A 19,079-nucleotide genomic window follows, 5' to 3' on the forward strand; every position below is an offset into this window, starting at 1 on the left:
TACCTCTAGTTAACCCCGATGGAGCTCAGGTCGTGGACCCAGTCGATGTCAGCTCCCATATTGCCATTAATGGGAATTTGGGCATCGACCCTGAGAATAGCGTCCGCAGAGATGCTCGAACAGTCGATCATAACGCACAGAGCGTTGAAGAAGGCGGAATTAGCCTTCGAATGATATTCGAAATGTTGCAGACTCAGCAAGCTGCTATAGCACAAGTCCAAAATCAGAATCGTGCACCAAGCAGGATCAAGCTCGAGTCATCACAAGAAGATGTTCATAGAGTCGAATGGTGCCAAAGAGACCGAATGAAGGAGAATCAGAGAATAATCCCGCTATCATAAAAATGCTCTAGAAACTGACAAAGCGAATCGAGACAGGGGAAAAGAAGATCGAGGAAAATTATAAGAAGATGAAACTTATAACTCTAGGGTCGACCAAATCCCGGGGGCAACACCGGTATTGAAAGGACTTGATTCCAAAAAGTTTTATCCAAAAACCTTTCCCCTCCCCCCAGTGCGGCTCTGAAGCCAATCCCAAAGAAGTTCCGTATGCCCGAGATTTCGAAGTATAACGGGACGATAGATCCAAACGAACACGTCACCTCATATACATGAGCCATTTAGGGAAATGACTTGGAAGATGACGAGATTGAATCCATTTTGCTGAAGAAATTCGGAGAAACTCCATCAAAGAGTGACATGATATGGTACCATAATTTACCGCCTAATTCTATTGATTCGTTTGCTATGCTTGCAGATTCTTTTGTGAAGGCGCACGCTGGAGCCATTAAGGTTGCAACTAGAAAGTCGAACCTGTTCAAGGTAAGGCAAAAAGACAACAAGATGCTCAGGGAATTCGTATCTCGATTTCAAATGGAACGGATGGATTTGCCATCGCTCACTGACGATCCGTTCAAGCTTTCACTCAAGGTCTCAATGAACATATTTCCATAGATTCGAAACAATTAAAGCAGAATTTGATCGAATATCCAGCCGTCACTTGGTCCGACGTACATAATCAATATTAGTCAAAGATTAGGGTCGAGGACGATCAACTGGGGCTCCAATTGGTTCGATTTATCCCAACAGGCCCGTGGACAAAGTTAAAAGGGATGTTGATCGGGAACCACGATCGAATTGAGACTAATATCAGCCATAAGGGAGAGATTGGAGAAATAGCGGGTCTTGACACAACCCCGTTCGGAATGATAGAAGGAATGATCGGGGAAAAAGCTCTCGAGGGCTCATGAGCAAGAGTGGTTTCGATAGGGATGACGGGTCCAAAGAAGCACCCCGACTATCAGACTATAACTTCAGCGTAGATGCTTCTGCCATAGTATCAGCCATTGGGCATATCAAAGATATCAGCTGGCCTCGACCTTTGCAGACTGATCCCGCCCAGAGAAACCCGAATCAAATATGCAAGTATCATGGCACCCATGGCCATAAAACAGAAGACTGCAGACAACTAAGGGAGGAAGTAGCCCGGTTGTTCAACAAGGGGCACCTTCGAGAATTCTTTAGTGATTGGGCCAAGAACCTCTTCAAAAATAGAGATTCAAACAGACAGGACGAGCAAGAAGAGCCGCAACACGTGATTCACATGATCGTTGGAGGGGTCGATATTCCTCAAGGACCGGTATTCAAACGCATCAAGGTGACTATCATAAGAGAAAAATAAACTCGGGACTACTTACCGGAAGAGACCTTGTCTTTCAGCGATGAGGATGCAGAAGGGATCGAACAACCTCACAGCGATGCACTAGTAATATCTATTCTTATGAATAAAATTCAAGTTAAACATGTGTTGATTGATCCAGGTAGCTCGGCCAACATTATTCGATCGAGGGTCGTAGAACAACTCGACCTACAAGATCAAATTGTGCCTGCATCCCGAGTGCTTAACGGCTTCAACATGGCAAGTGAAACAACCAAAGCGGAAATTATCTTCAGTGAACGTGGCCGGAACATACAGGAAATGAAGTTCCATGTAATTAAGGGTGACATGAGGTACAACGCCCTGATCGGGAGGCCTTGGATCCATAACATTAGGGCAGTACCCTCGACCCTTCACCAAGTTCTAAGTTCCGACATCTAAGGAAATCAAAACAGTATACGGAGAGCAGCTCGCTGCCAAGGAGATGTTCGCAATCGATAAAGTGATACCGGTGTCAACACATTCGTCGGCAAAGAGATCAAATTCAAAAGGAAAGCAAGAAGTCAAATAGCAACCACAGCCACCAGCCTCGGCCAGATCAGAGGAGCAGGAAACGTTCGAGGATGATGATTATACGATACTCGAACCTTCATAAGCCCCGATGATTCTGACACAACAAAGTCGACGGTCGAAGAGCTGGAACAAATCATACTGATCGAGCATCTGCCCGATCGAAAGGTATACCTGGGCACGGGGTTAACTCCCGAGCTCGGGAAAAAACTTATTCAATTCCTTTTAGATAACATAGATTGGTTTGCTTGGTCCCATCTCGATATGATAGGAATCCCACCAAAGATCACTACTCATCGATTAAGCTTGGACCCGAAGTTCCGTCCAGTAAAGCAAAAGATCCGAGGTTAAGCATGCATTCATCAAGGACGAGGTAACCAAACTTCTCAAACAAGGGTCCATTCGGGAAGTAAAATACCCCGAATGGTTAGCAAACGTAGTGGTAGTCCCTAAGAAGGGAAATAAACTTAGAATGTGCATAGACTATAAAGACTTGAACAAGGCCTTCCCTAAGGATTCTATTCCTTTGCCGAACATCGATCGCATGATCGATACCACGGTCGGCCATGAGATTCTCAGTTTTCTTGATGCCTACTCCGAATACAATCAAATACAGATGAACCCGGAGGATCAGAAAAAGACTTCGTTTATCAGTAAATACGGCACCTATTGTTATAACGTAATGCCGTTCGGACTAAAAAATGCTGGTGCAACTTATTAACGCCTAGTAAATCGAATGTTCAAAGAACAAATAGGGAAATCTATGGAAGTTTATATCGATGAAATGCTAGTTAAGTCCTTGCAAGTAGAGGACCATTTGAAATATTTACAGGAGACTTTCGATATACTAAGGAGGTATAGCATGAAACTCAACCCAGAAAATTGTGCATTCGGGTCGGCTCGGGCAAGTTCCTCGGCTTCATGGTGTCCAATCGGGGGGGATCGAGATCAACCCCGATAAAATCAAAGCTATCGAGAATATCAAAGTCGTAGATAATGTGAAGGCCGTGCAGAGGATGACTGGGCGCATAGCCGCCCTAGGGCGATTCATCTCGAGGTCCTTAGATAGAAGTCACCGGTTCTTCTCACTGCTTAAGAAGAAGAGCAATTTTGCATGAACCCCGGGATGCCAACAAGCCTTAGAAGAACCAAAACAATAACTGTCAAGCCCTCCACTGCTTCACACCCCAAAAGCGGACGAGCAACTCTATTTATACTTGGCGGTCTCGAAAATAGGCTAAGTGGGGTCCAAGTTCGAGAAGAACAAGGTCCGCAATTCCTTGTTTACTATGTTAGTCGGACCTTAGGTGAGGTCGAAACTAGGTATCCACACTTATAAAAATTAGCGCTTGCTTTAGCCTCTAGGAAATTAAAACCGTATTTCCAATGTCCCAATATGTGTTGTAACTACCTATCCCCTTTGAAATATTTTGCATAAACCCGAACATTCGGGTCGATTGGCCAAATGGGTTGTGGAACTCAACAGGTATCATTTTGAGTATCAACCCCGAACATCCATCAAGTCTCAAATCTTGGCAGACTTCGTGGCTAACTTCACGCCAGCCCTCGTACCTGAGGTCGAAAAGGAATTGTTATTAAAATTGGTACATCATCAGGGGTGTGGACCCTCTTCATGGACGGCGCTTCGAACGTGAAAGGGTCCGGGCTGGGCATCGTTTTGAAGTCGCCCATGGGTAACATAATCAGACAATCTATCAAAACTTTAATATTAACTAACAATGAAGCCGATTATGAGGTCATGATTGTAGGTCTCGAGCTGGCTAAAAGTTTAGGAGTAGAGGTCATCGAGGCCAAATGTGATTCCCTACTTGTGGTAAACTAAGTCAACAGAACTTTCAAAGTCCGAGAAGATCGAATGCAGAGGTACTTGGACAAGCTACAGGTAACTTTACACCGATATAAAGAGAATACCTTACAACACATACCTCAGGAACAAAACAGCGAGGCTGATGCCCTTGCAAACTTGGGGTCATCGGTCGAAGATGACGAACTCAACTTGGGGACTATTGTACAACTCTCGAGATCAGTAATCGAAGAAGGCCACGCCAAAATAAACTCTACAAGTTTGACAGGGGATTGGAGAAGCAAGTACATTGAATACTTATAGAATGGGAAGCTCCCATCAAATCTGAATGAGTCAATGACTCTACGCACGAAGGCAGCACGGTTCACTTTGGCCGAGGATGGCACGCTATTTAGGAGGATGTTCGATGGGCCATTGGCGATATTTCTAGGACCGAGAGACACTGACTATGTCATATGGGAGATTCATGAAGGCACTTGCGGGAACCACTCCGGTGCTGAATCATTGTTTCACAAAGTTATCAGAGCGGGGTACTATTGGGATGATATGGAAAAGGATACGAAAGAGTTCGTTCGAAAGTATGACAAATGTCAAAGGTATGGGCCGATGATTCACCAGCCCGGGGAGCAGCTCCACTCGGTCTTATCCCCATGGCCGTTAATGAAATGGGGAATGGGCATCGTCGCCCCTCTACCATCAGCCCTAGGTAAAGCTCAGTTTATTTTATTTATGACTGATTATTTTTCTAAGTGGGTTGAAGCACAGGTTTTCGAGAAAGTCAGAGAAAAAGAAGTCATAGACTTCATTTGGGACCACATTATATGTCGATTCAGGATGTCTGCCGAGATTATGTGCGACAACGAAAAACAGTTCATCAGCAACAAGGTAACTAAATTTCTCGAGGATCACAATATTAAAAGGATTCTATCAGTGCCATACCATCCCAGCGGGAACGGACAAGCCGAATCGACCAACAAAACCATCATTCAAAATCTTAAGAAAAGATTGACCGACACTAAGGGAAAATGGAGAGAGATATTTCCCGAAGTTCTTTGGGCGTACCCCACGACGTCAAAATCCAGTACGGGGGAAACACCGTTCTCTTTGGTCTATGGTGCCGAATCTCTTATCCCGGTCGGGGAACCTAGCCTCAGGTTTCGATATGCGACAGAAGAATCGAATAACGAGGCCATGAACACGAGCCTAGAATTGTTGGATCAAAGACGTGAGGCCGCCCTCGTTCGATTGGCCGCACAAAAACAGCGGATCGAAAGGTACTACAACCGAAGAACTAATCTTCGACACTTTAAAATTGGGGACTTGGTGCTAAAAAATGTCACCCTCAACACTAGAAATATGAATAAAGAAAAACTGGGTCCAAATTGGGAGGGGCCATATCAGGTCCTCGACATCATCGGAAAAGGATCCTACAAGCTCAGCACGATGAACGACGAACAATTACCAAACACTTGGAATGTGTCACTTCTAAGGAGATACTACTGCTAAGGTACGACTGTCTACATTTTCATTTATAATTTAAACTAACCAATTGAAGGAGATTCAATCAAGGACGATGATAGATTCTTCAATTCGAAGTCTTTAGGTCTGAAAGCACGTGTTGCACTATTTTTCCCTTAGACCGATTTTTGTCCCAAATGGATTTTTTCGGCGAGGTTTTTAACGAGGAAACCATTGATCGTGCTAACTTAGAACAATTCAACAGTATCCGAGGCTTCTTTACAATCAACTTCGAATACTGGGGGCATTACTCTCGAATGTCAACTTTATTGCAAGGAAATTACTTCGTAACAACGGGGTCTCGATAGGTAAATTTTGTAAGGGCCAAACGGTTGAATGAACCGTGCTCATATAGGTTACTCGAGCCCTAACATCAAACATGTACGCATGTATAATCATCTATTGAAAGAAGTATTTTCCCTTGCCAATATCTCATGCCTTAGAAAAAAATTTCTACTTTACAATTTCATGCTCTTGATCTATTGTGTAAACAGGCTTAAGGGCCGGTCATAATGGGACCCCACGCTCGGGGACTGACGTCCGACAAACAAACAAGATCGAATTATTAAAACTTCGAGATAATAAGACCTTAAAGGCGACCCTCGATTTTTTATATGCCACGACCACCTGATAACTAGGAATTCTAGCCTATTTTATGCTCCTTTTTGCTTAGGATTTGGATTAAAAGTGCGTACAAGTATTCCCGAAAGCTAACTTATTGTGCTTGTTTGCAGTGTTTGGTCAAAAAGAGACAAGAAAGTCAAAACTAGCTCATAAAGGAGTGAAACCTCCACAAGTCAAAGTTGAGTCAAAAGAGCACTAACAGCAAAGAAACTGACGCGGACGCGGAGGGTCCACCGCTGAGGTGGTCTTGTTTATGCTCTCAGCGGTGGAAAAGTTCAGAGAGTGATGTTTTGGGCTCAACATGTCACCGCTGCCCGCGGTGAAATTGCGCTGCAGCGGTAGCTTTTGCACGGCCGCGGTCAAGTTACCGCTCTCGGCGGAAGGCAGAATTAGAGAGCCAGAAGCGGAGCTAAAAGTTGAAGACCGCGGTCCGCGCTTGATTTTGCGCAGCCGCGGTACTCATAGCGCTACAGCGTTTCATTTTCCGCTCTCAGCGGAACCTCCGTAGGGGCATTTTCGTCCGAAAAATTTAGCTGTGTATAAATAGTTCTTTTTTAGTTTTTTAGGTCATATGTTGTTTGGTAGAGCACGTGAACAGCCGTTTTTAACCTTTTTGAGTAATTTTAGAATATCCTTGACAATTAATCTTAGATTTTAATCTTGTATTTACATTTTATGGGTTATATTTCATCTAATTCTATGATTTCTTCTTTGATTATGAGTAGCTAGACCCATTAGCTAGGGTTGTGTCTCAACCCTAGTGTGGGTATTTAATGGGATTCTATTTTAGGGCTTAAATGTTTATGGGTGAATGATATTTGGCCTGATTTATGCTTTAAATGTTGAATTGGTGGTTGCAAACACTGATTTGTGCCTTTTTGACTTAGGCTCTTCTTGAGAAAGAGAGTCCAAGTTTAGGAAATTCAGACTAACAAGGAAATGGGGTGCATTCAAGAGATTGATAGCCCCAATTAAAGGGTTAAACCAAGAGATAGTAATACCCGACTTGAGCCAATTTTGCTTGCACTGTTTGAACACCCCAATTGGGCTTGAGAAAGCCAATTAGGGCAAAGTCACTCAAACTACCGAGAGGTATAGAGTGAGTAGTTACGTGCAATGGTTATATCATGATCTCAACTATAACAAATTTGCCCTAAGTTTTAGATCCCATTAGATACTCACTTAGGAGTAAGTCACTTCCCTAGTCCTTTCTACCAATTAAGAAAACCCCATACAAAAATATCATACTTAGTTTATTTTCCTACTTCATTAGTATTAAATTAGAATACTGAACAAACAAAGAATGATTGGAATTGCAATTAAGAACATCGCACATTGCTAGATTAGATAGAAACCCAATTCCAAACCTATCTTAGCTCTCTGTGGATTCGATCCCGACCTTTCGGGTAAAAGCTGCATCGACCGCTCTTACCACTTTAATGGTATAGGGTTGGAGCCGATCACCACCCCACTCGGGGACTAACACTTCGGGCAAGCTCGAAGTGAAACGGGAAAATAAGCCTAAGAGGCAAGTCCCAAATAAAAAGGCTATGGCCGAATCAACGCGGTTCGGAGACGTCCGAATTCCTTAATAAAACAGGCCTTCAAATATTTTCATAAACCGGTTAAAGGGGCTACCCTCGGCAAAATTATAAATGGCTTCGATAATATCAAGCCTTAAAAACTCTAATGAGTACAAAATTGTTCGAACTCTCGAACAATCCCTTATTTCATACTAAGGCATTATAACCTTTACGAACATGAATGACAAACCAAAGAAACAATTCTCGAAAGCCAAAAAGGGGTAGAAAGCCTTATTTATATATATTAAAACGATCATTCTACAAAGGCCAGATCGGCCAAATACAAATGCTTAAGGGCTATTCTCACTTCGAGTTCGAAACATCACTCTTACTCGACTACTAAGCTTAAGGGCTACTGCAACTCGAGTTCGAATAAATTCTCACTCGAGGACTGTTCTTCGAGCCTAAGGGCCACTAGATTTCGAGTTCGAGATAACATTCTCACTCGAACATCAAACTCAAATATTACCTTATTCCGAGTCCAAATAAATGATCTCACTCGGATTTGATTTATCAGAAACTACCTCAGGACAAGTTCGAATGTCCCACCTGGGACCGTTGAATACCACCATATAACTTTGTACTAAGGTACTCTGACACTTGCAAAAAATAACTAAAAAATAACGGATTCGAGAACCATGGAAAGGAAAAAGTTTCTATATATCAAAGTTTTTCTTACATGGGCCACATGGCCCGATCAAAAATTATTTACAAAGGTCGATCGGCCTCAAAAGCATAAATGAAAATTACTAGGCCTGACCAGAACGGTCATTATCAGAGGAAGCTTCTTTACCCTTGGAGTCTTTTACACCAGATCCACTCACATTCTCGGAATCCTCGTCGGGAAATGCTAGCTTCCGAGCCTTTGCTTCCTCAGCCTTGGTGATCTCGAGTTTGGCAGATATGTTGAAACTTTGGGCAATGACTCCCTCGAGAGCCTCCCTTCAGTCCTGCTACTTCAAATGATCCACCATGCCCTTTTCCTGCTCGAGGGTGGCTTCGGCGTCGACTTTATATTGAGCCGCAGTAGCCTGGGCCTTAGTATTTGCCGCGGCCGCTTCATATCTGGCAACCTCGAGCTCTTTAGTCAGACTGGCTAAATTGGATTCGAGCTCCTCAACCTTCCTTGCTTGAGCCAAGGTATTGTCTCTTGCATATCGAAGCTGTGACTTGGCTGAATCCAGCTCTACTTGAACGGTTTCCTTTTGTGAAGCCAAAATATCCATACATCCATTGAAATATTCGACTTCGGCTCGCACTTTATCTATTTGCCCTTGGAGGCCCTTGATATGTTCGAGCCTCTGTCGAACCTGCAGAATTGGATTGTTAGTTGTTATCTCCAACTCGTCCTCACTATCATGAAGAACTCAGAATACCTACTCGGCCATCTCTTCATGCACATTTCGAGCCTCCACCAGGTCTACCTGAAGCTTCTCACTGAGAAGCTTGTATGTATTGCATTTCTCAGTGAGACCCTCGACTTCGACCCTGCGTTCCTCTCGGATTCGGAGAAAGGCCTCATGATGCAGTACCGATGCCTATGAGAAAGGAAGAAAGTGTTAGAGATATCTACAATTCAAAGTCATAAAAAGATAGCGGCCCTTGAACTTACACGATTCAGAGCATGCTGGGCCTCGTTGAACAAACAGGCAACGTCCACTGCGTTCATTTTTTCTTGATCCTCTTCGGTGACCAAGCATAGAAGATAGCTCGCCACCCCTACGGGGGCAGAGAAAACTTGAGTATCTTCTAGGATCGAGATAATAAGAGGCCGCTTACGATCGGGGACAATGCTGGGGGCAGGGAATTGGTTGGTCAGTGTATAGCTCGAGGAAGCATCATTGGAGCTCTTCCTTGGTACGTCCAAATCACCCAAACCGGTGACATCTTCCACATCAACGAAATAGCCACGGAAAAAATCTTCCTCTCTATGGTCCCCCTCTCTATGACAAATCTTTGCATCTTGAGCGTCACGTATCATCGAATCCGGAACTGGAGGGAATGAGGAGGAGTCCCCGATCACTATTGCCCCAAGTGGGTCTTTAGAGGCATCATCTTCATTTCGGGGAGCCTCGAGCTCGGTTTCTACACCAGACTCGACCGCCTTCTCGGTGGCCTCCCCACCTTGAGGTGAGGCATCTTCAACTCTTTCCGGCTTGGGCTTGTCAGGCAGGGGCAAAGCAGCTTCAGTTTCCGCCTGTCCAATGGCACTTCGAACCTTGGTTCCAGCTCTCACACGAGCCACCAATCCAGAGCTTTTTTCTTCTTCGTCTTCATCTTCGGTCTCGTCCATTATCTGTTGAGCGGACTCTAGAGTTACGTGGATAACATCCCCCTTAGGCTTACGGGGCCTCATGGCTAGCCTTTTCTTTTTTGGGCTTGGGCAACTCGGAGCCTCATTTCTTTTCTTCTCTTTGCTCTGCTTCGGGGTAGACGGGGAAAGGAGTGCCTCTTCTTCAGCAGAGGGGTGCCTCATTTACCGTGGTTACGAGCCTCCTATTGGCCCCTTGACTACTCTATCCAACCACGCTCGTAATAAGTTTTTTGTGACACCAATCCCTCGACCCATTGCCTCAGGTCAGGGATCACTTCCGGCACAACGGCCACAACTGCAACACAAAAATTTAGATGAGGGGAAGACAAGAAGTAAAACGGAAAAAATGAATATTCAAAGGCAGACAGTACTTACGTTTCATGTTCCACTTTTTAGGGAACGACATGTCTTCGGCAGGAATTAGATCCGAAGTCTTTATTCAAACAAATCTGCCCATCCAACCTCGGTCTCGAGTTTTGTCTATGCTCGAGAACGGGGGTTTGTTGGCTCAGCGGTGGAGCTTGATCATGCCTCCACGATAAAGCCGGGGGGGGGGGAGGGGGGAGGGGGCGTAGAGGCGCATAAGGTGATCGAGGGTAAAAGGATGCCCCTCGATCTTGCTTACAAAGAATCGAAGGAGGATCACGATCCTCCAAAACGACGAGTGGATTTGGCCCAGAGTGACATCGTACCTCTTGAAAAAGGTAACGATGATAGGGTCTAGGGGATTTATTGTGAAGGGGTAGGTATAAACACTCAGATACCCCTCCTTGTGAGTTGTGATGGATTCCTCGGGGTTAGGCACTACTACATCCTTGCCTACCCAGTTGCAATCATTTCTTAACTTCTCGAGGAGAACTTCTGTAATCGTGCACATGTACCTCGAAATTGGTTCACATCAACTCGGTGTCGGGGGTGTGTTCCACCGCGATCGCAGCGCCGACGGACTTTGATGAAGAAGCGGTCTCCTTATGAGGGACAGTTTTAGAAGTCTTACCCATTTTTGTGAACAAGGAAGAACAGGGATTAGGATATCCGGTGTTTTAAAAAGAGTTTAGCAATGAAACTTGAAGATTTATAGATGAAGAACTTAAAGGATGCAAAGAGTTTTGAAGATTAGAGCAGAAGAGATTAAAGTAAAGTTTGAAAGAGTGGAAAAGAGGCCTATTTATGGGTTTCACGGCGACAGTTCAAAGTTGCTAGTGGCCGACCGGCAACTAACGCGCCTTAAATGCATGGGAAATTGAACCGATGGGACGTTTCGGCCACCTATGTTGCTTGCGTCACAATGCTCACGTCATGGTAAACCAAGGTTCGGTTCGAAAACTCAATTCGTTTCTTGTCATTACATTCCAGAAAACGAGGGAACTATCTGTATACGATTAAAACCGGGCCCACCTAATTTTACTGATTAACCAAGACCAAAGGGATGAATCGAGGATCGGCCCCATAGCATATTAGACCGAGATGCGAGGATAAGGTACCAAGTTCGGGATTCGAAGTACTTGTCAAGATCGAGACCAATAATGATCGAGATCGAACGGGATAGACATCGAGCAAGACCGAAGATACCATAATAACGGAAAGGCGAGATATCCGTGACTTGTTGAAGATCATGGCGGAAATCTCGGAACAGATCAAATCAAGGACGGTTGTTTAGCTAATCATGGGATTTTCTTCTGCAATTAGAATTATACCGTAGATAGGATTCCTCTACTATATAAAGAGGGTCTTAACCATTTGTAATCATCTTACATTCACGCATATTAAAGCAATATATCACACTTTTATCTCTTGCAAGCTCTGTTGTCCAGTTCATACTTTCAATAACTTGTTCGGTTGGTTCGAGGACAATTAGCTCAAAAGCCATAATTGTTCATCACATTGATTTGCTTTGTTTTACTGTTAATCCCTAGCATTAATTCTTATATTTATCAGTTTGTGCCAAGTAAAATCACATATCCTTAAAACCACTTATAAATTTAATTGTTATTTGATTTTAAGGGTAAACAAGATTATTGGTGGAACTCTATCTCAATGATAAAATATATTTTAAATGGAAAAAGTAAGATATTGGAGATTCGTTCGTTTTGAGGGACAAATTTAAGCCAATCCATTATAAATTCGGGCATTATTTACGTCCAAATTCAAAAGGATGACAAACTCGTTTTATTTCTCATAGTTGATGTGCAAATTTGAGTCAATCCACGAACTAAAAAAATTATATTTTGAACCAAGTTCAAAGGGATAGCAAATTTATTCTATTTTCTAGAGGGGATCTTACCAAGCCTCTTTGTCCAATCCCTTTCTCAATCGTACAATCATCCCTAGTCTAAATGCACTTAAAGATCTCACAAGTCACAATCAACACATGCAAACTCTCATATAGTAGATAAAAGATGCAAGGACGATCATTTAAGTCCACAATATGGAAACAATGAGTACAAGATAAATATTTGTTTGTCTTCTATGCTTATATAAAATAAATAAATACTTATTAAAATAATATAAATGATTATTTTAAGTTGTCCTTAACGACCAGGTAGATATCTCAACTCAACACATGGCCAAATAAAATATTCATTGTTCAATGTGGTTTGAACATTAATTACGGGCAAATATTTATCAAAGAATCCTTCAAAATATAGATGAAACACGATTTAAAACATAGGTGTGTATCGAAGCATTGGACTAACAATTTATATTTCACTTCAAGTCTTCTAAAATCCTATGGAATTTGGTCCCAAAGCAGTCTTGATGTGCTCCTTTTGAAAAGGACCATAACCAACTCTTTTAACAAGAATGGTTGCCCAAAAAAGCAAGTCTTTAATTGTTCATCAAACTTGGCCAAAATACAAAATTGGTCCGCCGTCCGAAACTAATTGTGTTTGTTAGTCATAAAGTATATAATATATATATATATATATATATATATATAAAATATTTTGTCGGATATAATTTTTGGAACAGTTAAAAATATACATTTCTCATCAAACTTTGCTTCAATGATTTGAAAAATGTTTTCAATCAATTTTTTCTTTAAATTTTTATAAAACTGTTTTTAAACCAAATACCAAAAACATAATTCACGATTTGCAACAACAACAACATACTCCCAATATATTCTTACAAGTGGGGTTTGGGAGGGTAATGTGTACGCAGATCTTACCCTTGTCTTGTGCTAGTAGAAAGACTATTTCTGAAAGACCCTCGGCTCGGGCAAGCACAGTAATCAACTATATATATATATATGGGAATAATTCAGGAATTGTAAATGATCGAAAGACTTTGATGTATTTATGTAAAATTGAAAAACTTTTCTTTCTTAGTGTTTGATTAGAATTTTTTTGGCAAAAAACTTGATATGATTTTTTAAAATTTTCTGAAACACAATAAAGTGATGTACTGATGTTAAACTACTTTCGGACATATGTGAGAGTAGTGAATACTACGTTAGCTAATGTTGTTTGGCTCCGATTGGAGAAGACAACGTATTCAATTTAGTCTAAACTACTGACATGTATCCAACGTAGCAGATAAATCATATCATATACTATAGTAAAACAAATCCTCCACTTCAAATCCAGTTAATTCCACCACATTTATTGCTTTTCCTCTCAACCCAAAAAAAAAAAACTTCAGATTTTTTACTACCCAACAATTATTTTACAGCATCTCACCATCTACCCAATTTCAATGTATTTATATAGTATCTCTTTTACATAAGCATTATCATTGTCCTCTGTTCTTTTGTTATAAAAAGATTTCACAAAAAAAAGGTAATTGTTCTAATTCTTTTGCAATTACATTAATTAATTTTGTGTTTTGGAGAAATATAGATTCAGATCTGATGTGGGGTCTTTTTAGAATTGCTCAGAAGCTTTGATTTCACTCTTTTTATGTTCAAAGATTTGTTTTATTTCTGTCCATCTTTATCTAGTTGGCATGTTTGGTGTGATGGGGATCTTGATTACGTGCTTTTCACGTTCTTTGTCTGAATCTATATGATATTTGTTCTATAAATTCATGCATTGAGCCTCTGATAATTAAACAAAAGCCGCTGATATTTTGCAATTGTTTCTGTTGGGGGCTGTTTTCATTACCATTGTAGACGATCAGGTGATTCAAATTGTATTGTATTTTTTTCTGAATATATGAAATCAAGCTGTTAGCTTTTTATCTTCTGTTGATGAATATTTAATTTGGGTTTGTTAATTCTCTGGAAAAGAAAAAACTTTCCGCTGCTGTTGAAATTTGATTTCGGTGTTTAATGTGTTCAAGTCATGGAAACAGCTACTACTGCTTGCATTAGGGTCGGTTGTATATATCACACCCCCTTGGGTGCGGCCCTTCCCTGGACCCTGCTTGAACGCGGGATGTTTGTGCACCGGGTTGCCCTTTGGTGCGTAATGTGTTGTTCATTTTCTGCCAAAAATATTTGAAAAAAAACTTTTCATGCCGTTAGAAATTATGATTGATTTGTTTGTGGCCGAATGTTAAAGGTTCCTCCTTTTTAACCAGAGGTTACTCGTTCGAGCCTGAAAACGGAGTCGTCTTAGGTAAAAAGCTATGATACCTATGACGGGCTTTTAGTGGCGTTAATCTGGATTAGTCGGACTAGTGAGTTTCGGACGCCACGGTGGTTGAAGGAGGAAAAACAAAAGAATAATGAGGAGTTATTAGGATTCATGTAGCTGGCACCAGCTAATTTATGAAGGGAGTTTTAGTTGATTATTCATATATATTGGCTATGGGAAAGATGGTTACATTTATCTTTTTGATATTTTTATGTTTTTGTGTCATGGTTATCACTCTATTAGGAATGGTTATGTGGTAATTGTGGTTGTTATGTTGTAGAGTTGCGATAGTTTGCTTGAATCTTACTTTAATTGTTGGTTTTGAACTTTAGATTTGGTTTTGGGTTCAGAAATTGAAGTGATCTAGAAATGGCTTCCAATGGAGACAACCATGCTTCTGCAAAACCACCACCAGAACCATCGCCGTTGCGAAAAGCAAAATTTTTTCAGGTATATACTTTATCTCGTTGATGATTCTTTCAATTTTCTGCTTTTATCTTGATATTTCTTGTGTTAATGCTGTTTGTTATCTGTAAACTTTCCGATTACAGGCCAACATGAGAATTTTGGTGACTGGTGGTGCTGGATTTATTGGCTCTCACCTTGTTGACAGACTTATGCAAAATGAGAAGAATGAGGTATATACTTTTAGGCTATGTTAGATGATAAAGTTTTTAATATGACTGTTTACACAATTTTATTGCGTTATTCTTAGGTGATTGTTGTGGATAACTACTTCACTGGATCAAAGGATAACCTAAAGCAATGGATTGGTCATCCAAGATTTGAGTTAATTCGGCATGGTAATGCAATATTCGCGGTTTTGTTACCTTTCATCACATCTCCAAATTCTTGATCTGTCATGATCAACTTCTACTAAAATATATCTCTTCACAAAACGTTTTTCCATGTTTTCTCCTGTAAAGTATACATAATGTTACTAGATCTTTGTTTTCCGGAAACAGCGTCTCTATCCTCATAAGGTAGGGATAAGGTCTGCGTACACATTACTCTCCCCAGATCTCACTTGTGGGATTACACTGGGTTTGTTTGTTGTAACTTATGTTTTCTCCTTATATGATATGCAGATGTTACTGAGCCATTATTGATTGAAGTTGACCAAATTTACCATCTTGCTTGCCCTGCTTCTCCAATTTTTTACAAATACAATCCTGTTAAGGTCAGTAATAAAGACACTAATATTGCAAATTTTCTGTATTTTCTCAAACTAGTTATACTGTTCCTTTGGATTTAGATGTCTCTGGTAATTTACTTGTTTTATGATATCTGCAGACAATTAAGACAAATGTAATTGGTACATTGAACATGTTGGGACTTGCCAAGAGAGTTGGCGCGAGGTCTGAATCTGCTCCTGTTATCAATTAATATTTTGTTATGGGTAAATCCTCAAATCTAAACTGTCATTGCGCAAACAGGATTTTACTGACATCAACTTCTGAGGTTTATGGAGATCCACTTGTGCACCCTCAAGATGAGAGCTACTGGGGCAACGTCAACCCAATCGGTATGTATTTTCTTTTGCCTGAGAACATATCTAACAAGTGATGACTTGCTTCTTTCATAAATGGCCTCTTTTTGAGTTTACAAGAATTGCAGCGAATTTTGGTTGCATTTGTTGAATAATGTTGCTTGCTAATTTCAGGAGTTAGGAGTTGTTACGACGAGGGGAAAAGAGTGGCTGAGACTTTGATGTTTGATTATCACAGGCAGCATGGAATAGGTATAGCACTTCCTACACGTATATATGTTTGTGAATGACTGCTTTTCCTTCAAATCTATTGGATTTTGTTCTATAAAGTTCTGCATGCTGAAGATTGTTTTACATCTCTGAAATGGTGGCCGAATTACAGAAATACGAATTGCTCGAATCTTCAACACGTATGGTCCACGAATGAATATAGATGATGGTCGTGTTGTCAGCAATTTCATTGCCCAGGCAATTCGGTAGTTTTCTTAACCTCGCTATCTATCACTCTTACTGTATGATAAGTATTTAATAGCATTGTGAACCCTATTTTTTGTGCAATTTTACAGTGATGAACCCTTGACTGTTCAGCTGCCCGGAACACAAACTCGCAGCTTTTGTTATGTTTCCGACATGGTATACAACAGTCTGTGGATCACTTTTTTTACAGTTCATATTCTGTCTTCTCTTTTTTGCTTACCTTCCTTTCTGGATAATGAAGGTTGATGGTCTTATTCGGCTTATGGAGGGAGATAATACTGGACCAATTAACATCGGAAATCCAGGTTAGCTTTCTGTTTATTTTATTTAATTTTATTAGCTTAAAAAATAACCAACTCATATTGTTGCAATCAGGTGAATTCACAATGCTTGAACTTGCTGAGACCGTGAAGGAGGTATAATCTGCTGAGCTTGCACTAGACTATATCTCACTTGACACGTTAACATTTGTGTTAAAGCGGACTATTGTTGTTGTTTTGCAGCTTATTAATCCAGAAGTGCAAATTATCACGGTGGAAAATACACCAGACGATCCTCGCCAGAGAAAGCCAGACATCACAAAGGCGAAAGAACTACTTGGATGGGAACCAACGATCAAACTGCGCGATGGTATTCCACTTATGGAGGATGATTTCCGTGGCAGGCTTGGTATCTCTAGAAAGAATTGAGCTTTTTATTGGTGTCAACTGAGGGAAAAACTTGTTACTATAAGATAGTATGCTTTTATGTTTTTCATTGTATCAAAGGATGTTTTTGCCTCTGGCTATCTTAATACATGGAGAATGAACAATACCAGTATGCCTACATTTATGCCAGTTTTAATATATGATTATCGAATATCTTCTTGCCTCTTTGAATTTTCATTATGTTTTTGTACATGTATTTTTTTTATGTAGAAAGATTTTCAAATCAGAATTCAAGTTGGTGTGCCACGTGTTAAGAAGGCAGAGGCCGCCCTAGGCTTCGCCCAAATTCCCATCTAAGGTTGAGTATGATTAGATTAGTCTTGCTAAATTCGTTCTCGAATGATTCATCCATGGAATTAAACCTAGGTCAATGAAAGAGTTGTGTTTTCTGGTGGAAACAAAATGGACTGATTTTGAGGGTGAAAGAGGCGGGCCTGTCCGTTAGTTTTCTAATAGAAGTGAGTATTTTCCGTTACTTGGACCATCTTCAAGGCTGCACCATTTTTTGCACCAAATCTAAATTTGGTGCAAGAAATGGTGTTTTTTTACCCCAATGCAACACTAATTCTTGCACTTTTATAGAGCATGAATAGTGTTGCACCAAATTCATCACTCCAAATTTGGTTCATTAATATTTTATTCAATCTTTTTATTTTTTGGACTTTTAATTTATCATATATTGTGTATATATGTGGTATTTAAATTAAATTTGACTATGATGTAATATTTATTTAATTATCTTTTATCAATGATTTCACTTTTAGTTGATTTATATTTTAAAATAATTTTGTAATAAATGATTATATAAGTGGTGAATGTGAGTTATATATAATAAATATGGAAAAAAGAAAAAAGATAATATTAGTTTGAAGGAAATAAAAAATGAAAAGTAAATAGAAGATAATAATATAATATAGAAGAGACAAGATTTGATGTAAAAAATGATGTAATGGTTGGAGTAAATTTAGTGTTACACCATTTTGGTGTGAAATTTGGTGTTAGGGTTGGACATGGCCTTAAACTAAAAGCGCTTGTGTTTTGAAACTTAGAGTACAAATGGTGCTCAAAGTCATATCTAAAGGACTAAGTTAAACCTACCCTTAAAGATAAGGGATAATTTTGGCTAAAAACTGACTTCTTTGTGCTAGAGAAATTAATATAATTCTGGATTGAGACCAGTTTAAATAGAGTGAGCAATTTTTAGGGCAATTTGCAAAAAATAGCCACTTTTAGGGATGTTTAAGAGATTCAGCATTTACAAAAGTATTTCAGATTTAGCCAAATATAGAAGATTTATGCAACCCAAGTAAACATAATGTTCATCACACAGACGCTGCAGCACAATTGTTGCTTCATCTTTTTGTTAATGGTCTTCCTCAGACAGTTTCTACCAATTACTTTGTAGAAATGACACCAAGTAGCCATTCTAGAGAGCTGCAATTTAAAAATTAACCAAAATATTCTAAATTTAATTCTTAACTTTAATTTTTCAAGACATAAAATCCTAAAGTTAAAGATTTTTAGTTCAAATTTCCAAGAGAGAGTAAACACTGATTAATCCATAAATAACAACCCTAAAATGGCTATTTGTGTACTTCCCCTAATTAATTTCCCCTTATACACGTCCAAATCGCGGCAAGTTAAAATAGGCCTTGATCCTTCCAAACTGGATTAGGACTAAATCTTGAAAGAGCTGCTCGAACTATTAATTAAGAAATTCGAAACCATTCACAAACAAA

At 40.2% G+C, this 19,079-nt stretch overlaps 1 protein-coding gene across 4 annotated transcripts; it reads left to right on the forward strand.

Annotated features, from left to right (window-relative positions):
- The first annotated feature begins 13,585 nt into the window (after nucleotides 1–13,585).
- LOC109217600 (UDP-glucuronic acid decarboxylase 5-like) lies at nucleotides 13,586–17,504 on the forward strand. Of its 4 annotated transcripts, none has more exons than XM_019381859.1 (13): nucleotides 13,586–13,869; nucleotides 15,000–15,117; nucleotides 15,219–15,305; nucleotides 15,383–15,470; nucleotides 15,756–15,847; nucleotides 15,961–16,025; nucleotides 16,104–16,192; nucleotides 16,331–16,408; nucleotides 16,539–16,632; nucleotides 16,723–16,789; nucleotides 16,875–16,938; nucleotides 17,009–17,049; nucleotides 17,137–17,504. In XM_019381859.1, exons 2-13 carry the CDS (start codon nucleotides 15,037–15,039, stop codon nucleotides 17,320–17,322), a joined length of 1,032 nt encoding a protein of 343 aa, XP_019237404.1. In that variant the 5' UTR covers nucleotides 13,586–13,869; nucleotides 15,000–15,036; the 3' UTR covers nucleotides 17,323–17,504. The 4 variants fall into 4 exon arrangements, with proteins under 4 accessions (XP_019237404.1, XP_019237403.1, XP_019237405.1 ...); XM_019381858.1 differs by having other exon boundaries at nucleotides 15,018–15,117; XM_019381860.1 differs by lacking the exon at nucleotides 13,586–13,869 and adding an exon at nucleotides 14,106–14,209 and having other exon boundaries at nucleotides 15,018–15,117.
- Nucleotides 17,505–19,079: the final 1,575 nt, after the last annotated feature.

This window comes from Nicotiana attenuata, unplaced genomic scaffold (genome assembly GCF_001879085.1).
Source record: "Nicotiana attenuata strain UT unplaced genomic scaffold, NIATTr2, whole genome shotgun sequence".
Lineage (NCBI taxonomy): Eukaryota > Viridiplantae > Streptophyta > Magnoliopsida > Solanales > Solanaceae > Nicotiana > Nicotiana attenuata.

Bases quoted from the DNA above. Each gene is read 5' to 3' on its own strand.
- LOC109217600 (XM_019381859.1), top strand. From the start codon at position 15,037: ATGGCTTCCAATGGAGACAACCATGCTTCTGCAAAACCACCACCAGAA. The intron at 15,118-15,218 runs GTATATACTTTA...TTCCGATTACAG, and splicing joins GAAAAGCAAAATTTTTTCAG to GCCAACATGAGAATTTTGGT. The intron at 17,050-17,136 runs GTATAATCTGCT...GTTGTTTTGCAG, and splicing joins TTGCTGAGACCGTGAAGGAG to CTTATTAATCCAGAAGTGCA.